Consider the following 6,782-nt stretch of genomic DNA (forward strand, 5'->3'; position numbering starts at 1 on the left):
ATACAAGAGCACTAAGTTGAGGTGAAGGAGTTTTATTATCTAGTCTATCAGGTTCTTGACACTGTCCCGCTTTGCAGTGTATCCCTAAATTTTACTTCAGAAGATTGCTAGTGTTTGCTCTGTACATGTATTACACTGTAGACAAGGCTGTTTTCTCTTTGGCAGATCCATGCTAAGTACTGGCAGCCTTTAAAGCCAAAACACTGGCATACAATACCAAAATGGTGCCAGGGATTGTCTACTTACAGTTAATGTTGCGTCACACAAACTAAGATAGTAATAAACATGTGGAGGGTTGCAGATTGGTAGCTTTTCAACTCTAGTATTAATTCCCAGAATATGATTTGTATTGATTGCTGAGCTCAGATGTGTGGTTTTTATCTGGACCTCTTGTGACTCTTGATTAACCACCTTAGATAAGGGGTTGGCTGAAATTGATCAGATGTTATATTCACCTACTATCCAAAGAGGGTAGCCAGCATATCCAAAGGTCTCCTAGAATACATATCTACTTTTAGGTCTTACAGTTGAGAGAGGATTTGAAAAGTTGATAAAAGCCCTCTCAACCTGAATAACCACCGAGGAACCCTGGAATGACAGCCACTGTTTTAGTGTGATGATGATACTGTGGTAGTAAATGACTGCCAACTGCTGGGCATGGAGGAGCCATGATTTGCAGTTTGCTGACTGCCATGCTATAAATGCTCTTGCACAGCCCATTTCAAGCTACCAACACGAAGCCACTGGTAACCTGGGAAGTGATATACATAATGGGTTTTTACAAGCTGGTATAAGCAGGCTCCAGAAAACCAGTGTAATAAAATGTCTCTCAGCCTTGAAGATTGGCAAAGTCAGGAATACTGGCATTTTGTAATCTGTCTTCCCTACTAGATTTTTGTTTTGTTTTGTTTTTCTTTTTCTTTTCTTTTTTTTTAATTAGTTGGAGGCTAATTACTTCACAACATTTCAGTGGGTTTTGTCATACATTGACATGAATCAGCCATGGAGTTACATGTATTCCCCATCCTACTAGATTTTAAATCCATAAGGAGCAGGAAACACATCTGTTGGTTTCAGCCTATCTACTTAGGAGATAAATGTTCTTTAATGATAGGTCCTTTCCCTCATGAATTATTTCATCATAATTGAAATATAGGCAACTTTTTATATGGATGAAGAAAAGGGGAACAGAAAATAAGTCCTAGGAATTGGAGAATGTCACTTTAAACTAGAAACAGTTACATCTGGTGAAATGTAATGAGTGTAATGCAATAGAAGAGCATGACTTTGGCTTATCTAAACAAACACAGTTGACTGGCAGGAAATGTGATTCATACTTTTGGTGCTGCTGAGGCTGTTACCTGCAGGATGGGATGGTGAGGTCTGGGGTTTGGTTTTTTTTTGGTTTTTTGTTTTTTTAAGGTTTCTGACCCCATTTTGACCATAGTCCCTTGAACTTTCAAAGATAATTTGTCAAGGAATAAATTTATTATTTCAGCTTCACTTTTAAGTAAAAATGTTTGGATACTAGATTGGTGTTCTCTATTCCTTCTGTGAAGCTTCTGAAAGTGTGTAAAACAGAATTTTTTAAAAGGGTTAATATGTGTAGAAGAGAGAAAATGAAGAATTGCTACTCTAGACAAAACTGAGAATCATGGCCTCCATTCTGTAACATATAAGGAACGCCACACTAATAATCCCTTATTCCAAGGCAGTATTTTCAGCTCTCTGAACACTGAAGTGTGTATTGTTAATTCACTAATTCATTTCAGAATCACTTAGAGAGCACCAACTGTATGTCAAGCTATGGTTTACACAGATATTTAAGACGCTGTTATGGTGAAGCTCCTAGTCTATTTGGAGATACTTGCATATTAAAATTTCAATGGCATTTTTCAGCAGAATAAGACAAAGCCCTAGGGGTTGGTGTATAAAATATGTCCTAGTGGATGTAAAGGGGCAGGGGTGGAGATAAGTGAGAATCAGAACAGTCCTCTGAGATAAACATTCTAAACCTCACTTTACATGAAAGAAGAATGAGGAACTAATAGTTAAAAAAAGAGTTATGCTCAAAACTCCAGATGTGGTTAGTGATTATTAAACTTTCAGTGAACATGAGAATTTTCTGGAGAGTTTATCAAGTATATATCCCATGAGTCCTCACTCTATAAAAATCAAAGTGGTAATAAGCACTTCAGGTGATTATCATGCCCCCAAGCATGAGAATTCCTGCCTGTAGTAATTGTTTGATTAATCATAATCTGTGCCTACTTCCTTTCAGAAAACAGCCCAGTGTTCTGTTTTGTTACCAAGACATTAATATAGCATGGCTGCCCAGAAGACCAGGAGGCTTTGAAATTCCAGTCCTTTTGTGAATTCCTGCTTGAGAAAACATAGAAAAGATATGCAGCTTTCATGCCCTTGCTGCCCAAGGAAGACGTGATAAGACATTGCATTCATCAGAGATGCCTTCTCAAAGACTTGGACTGCTTCAAATAATAGAAGGAAAGCAAATTATACTTACAGAAAAGAAAAAAAAGAAGACACCTTTCACCATTCCCCTATTAAATCTGTAACAATAAAGGTAGTAATATTCCTATGCTGCCAAGGAATTTGAAGAAGAAAAGCTCTTAGACTATTTACTGGTGTGACTGTAAGTTGGTATAATTTTTTTTGGAGGGCAGTTTGGTTAAAATGTATCAAAGGCTTAAAAAATAGTCTTTGTGCTGGTTAAACTCCTGGGAATTTATCTTTAAGGAATTATCAGAGATACATATAAATAATTATGAATAAAGAAGGATGTATAACATAGTTATCATAGCAAATATTCAAAACAATCTGAATATCTAACAGATGGAGGTAAATCATGGTCAAGCTCTTAATTAGACTGTGAAGCAGCCAACTGAACATCATGGCTTCACATAATGTACAAAACACATTGCTGCTATATAATATGGAATGAGGATATGTAAGCATTTTACAGTACTAATTTTGTTTTAAAATTCTACATAGTTATGTACAAAGACTAGAAAGAAATATATGCACTCTTCTGTTACTGTATTTGGGAAGAGGGATACTGGATAATTTTTACTTTTTCCACTTCTTCACATTTTTCTACAATGAATATAATCGAATAGTGAAGTTTTAGAAATAAAAATGGGCTTAGAAAGATCCAGTTCTTGAAAACCCACTGTTTTGGGTAATGCAGCAAAAGTTAAGATGGCACTGCTAAGAGGAGTTCTGTTTGAGTTCCATCTTTATATTGTTAAAAAGACCATTTATGACTCTGGTTAGAACAATATTTGGGTTTGCAACAATGTGAGAAAAGCTGAGTGTTTAATATGGAGCTAATCTTAAATTATTTAAGAGGCCATATACACACATTATAGTGTGTCAGATATTTTTAAAACTGATATTTGACTTTTTGTTTCTACACCTTTTTATGATTTGATGAATTATTTTACATGAGTTGATTTTTTAAAAATAAAAAAATGGAAGCGTCTTACTGTTTTTTATTCTCAATTTTATAGAAATGTGGTTTGTTTTCTTATAGAGATCATTTTTCCCTTAGAATTACTCCTCACTGTAGTCTGTTCCTCAGTCCTTTAGTAATGTAATGTATGTATCTGTCCTGTTTAAAGAGAACGTAGAATAAATGTGTTTGTGTCTAAGGAATTGTCTTCAAGATAATGAACTGCTAATTGTAAATAATAAACTAGTTACCCTTGAGCATTAATACAGAGCTGTTTGGGTTACATGTAACAATGGCCCTTGGACTCTGATGTAGAGTTTCAACTCTGTGCATGAGACAGCCACAGAGGACGTGATGGATCTGAACCCAGGGCTCTTTGGCTCTGTACACAATGACTGTTTTCACTACACTGTAGTATACACTATGCCTTACTATCCTTCTTTCTTGGTAGACATCTGAGGATGTCAAGGCCGAAATGTAGGCATTTTTCTTGTTCCTTCAAAAGTAAAGCGATTTCCAAGTTGAGTTCAGTCATTCAGTTGTGTCTGACTCTTTGCAACCCCATGGACTGCAGCACACCAGGCCTCCCTGTCCATCACCAACTCCCAGAGTTTACTCAAACTCATGTCTGTTGAGTCAGTGATACCATCCAACCATCTCATCCTCTGTCATTCCCTTCTGTTCCCACCTTAAATCTTTCCCAGCATCAGGGTCTTTTCCATTGAGTCCGTTCTTTGCATCACGTGGCCAGAGGATTGAAGTTTCAGCTTCAGCATCAGTCCTTCAAATGAATATTCAGGACTGATTTCCTTTAGGATGGACTGGTTGGATCTTGCTGTCCAAGGGACTCTCAAGAGTCTCATCCAACACCACAGTTCAAAAACATCAATTCTTCGGCGGTCAGCTTTCTTTATAGTCCAACTCTCACATCTGTACATGACTACTGGAAAAACCATAGCCTTGACCAACAGACCTTTGTTGGCAAAGTAATGTCTCTGCTTTTTAATATGCTGTCTGGGTTGGTCATAACTTTTTTTCAAAGGAGCAAGCGTCTTTTAATTTCATGGCTGTAGTCACCATCTGCAGTGATTTTGGAGCCCAAAATAATAAAGTCAGCCACTGTTTCCACTGTTTCCCCATCTATTTGCCATGAAATGATAGGACCAGATGCCATGATGTTAGTTTTCTGAATGTTGAGTTTTAAACCCACTTTTTCACTCTCCTCTTTCACTTTCATCAAGAGGCTCTTTAGTTCTTTTTTTTCTGCCATTAGGGTGGTGTCATCTGCATATCTGAGGTTATTGATATTTCTCCCAGAAACCTTGACTCCAACTTGTGCTTCATCCAGTCCAGCATTTCTCATGATATACTCTGCATATAAGTTAAATAAGCCGGGTGATGATATACAGCCTTGACATACTCCTTTCCTGATTTGGAACCAGTCTGTTGTTCCATGTCCAGTTCTAATTTGCTTCTTGACCTGCATACAGATTTCTCAGGAGGCAGGTCAAGTGGTCTGGTATTCCCATCTCTTTCAGAATTTTCTACAGTTTATTGTGATCCACACACTCAAAGGCTTTGGCATAGTCAATAAAGCAGTAGTAGATATATTTCTGGAACTCTAGCTTTTTTGATGATCCAGTGGATGTTGGCAGTTTGATTTCTGGTTCCTCTGACTTTTCTAAATCCAGCTTGAACATCTGGAAGTTCATGGTTCATGTACTGTTGAAGCCTGGCTTGGAGAATTTTCAGCATTACTTTGCTAGTGTGTGAGATGAGTATAATTGTGTAGTTTGAGCATTCTTTGGCATTGCCTTTCTTTGGGATTGGAATGAAAACTGACCTTTTCCAGTCCTGTGGCCGCTGCTGAGTTTTCCAAATTTGCTGGCATATTGAGTGCAGCACTTTGATGGCATCATCTCTTAGGATTTGAAATAGCTCAGCTGGAATTCCATCACCTCCACTAGCTTTGTTCACAGTGATGCTTCCTAAGGCCCACTTGACTTCACATTCCAGGATGTCTGGCTCTAGGTGAGTGATCACACCATCATGGTTATCTGGGTCATGAAGATCTTCTTTGTATATTCTTCTGTGTATTCTTGCCACCTCTTCTTAATATCTTCTGCTTCTGTTAGGTCCATACCATTTCTGTCCTTTATTGCACCCATCTTTGCATGAAATGTTCCCTTGGTATCTCTAATTTTCTTGAAGAGATCTCTAGTCTTTCCCATTCTGTTGTTTTCCTCTATTTCTTTGCATTGATCGCTAAGGAAGGCTTTCTTATCTCTCCTTGCTATTCTTTGGAACTCTGCATTCAAATGGGTATATCTTTCTTTCCTTTTCTCCTTTGCCTTTCGCCTCTCTTCTTTTCTCAGCTATTTGTAAGGCCTCCTCAGACAACCATTTTGCCTTTTTCCATTTCTTTTTCTTAGGGATGGTCTTGATCACCGCCTCCTGTACAATGGTACAAACCTCTGTCCATAGTTCTTCAGGCACTCTATCAGATTGAATCCCTTGAAACTATTTGTCACTTGCACTGTATAATTGTAAGGGATTTGATTTAGGCCATACCTGAATGGTCTAGTGGTTTTCTCTACTTTCTTCAATTTAAGTCTGAATTTGGCAATAAGGAGTGCATGATCTGAGCCACAGTTGGCTCCTATACAGTCTTTTGCTGACTGTATAGAGCGTCTCCATCTTTGGCTACAAAGAATATAATCAATCTGATTTTGTTATTGACCACCTGGTGATGTCCATGTGTAGAGTCTTCTCTTGTGTTGTTGGAAGAGGGTGTTTGCTATGACCAGGGCGTTCTCTTGGCAAAACTCTCTTAGCCTTTGCCCTACTTCATTCTGTACTCCAAGGCCAAAGTTGCCTGTTACTCCAGGTATTTCTTGACTTCCTACTTTTGCTTTCCAAATTATAGAAGTTCTTTTCTTGATTCAGTAGTGTTTTCTTGCAACCTCATTTTTAACTTCTCAAATGGACTATACAGTTCATTTGTTTTGTTGCCCATCATTCACTCCTTAAGCAAAGCCAACAATGTAATTTTCCTCATAGCTCCTCCTTGAGGACTTTGCTGACCATTTCTTCCTGGAATACTTCTCAATTCCATGATTCTTCACTCCTTTTCTTAGCTACAACAATAAGTGAACACTGTGATGAGCTTTGAGTATGTCAGAGTTTCCCCAGAGAATGATGGGCATATTAGAAAAGTTCTAGCTTAGCAACTCAGCCCCTTAGAAGAGTGCTGAATTACTAATTAGTACATCTGCATCTACATAAAAATATTTTATTGGCATTGTGAGCT

General features: G+C 37.8%; 1 protein-coding gene across 1 annotated transcript in view; it reads left to right on the plus strand.

Moving 5' to 3' along the window:
- LOC122453049 (methylthioadenosine phosphorylase) overlaps positions 1-3,675 on the plus strand; it is a 42,949-nt gene extending 39,274 nt beyond the window's left edge. The window contains exon 8 of the mRNA XM_043486903.1: positions 2,282-3,675. Coding sequence (XP_043342838.1) covers positions 2,282-2,320 — 39 coding nt within the window. The 3' untranslated portion in view covers positions 2,321-3,675. The remainder of the gene's footprint in view (positions 1-2,281) is intronic.
- The last annotated feature ends 3,107 nt before the right edge of the window (positions 3,676-6,782 follow it).

Source organism: Cervus canadensis, chromosome 14, assembly GCF_019320065.1.
Source record: "Cervus canadensis isolate Bull #8, Minnesota chromosome 14, ASM1932006v1, whole genome shotgun sequence".
In the NCBI taxonomy this organism is placed as follows: Eukaryota; Metazoa; Chordata; class Mammalia; order Artiodactyla; family Cervidae; genus Cervus; species Cervus canadensis.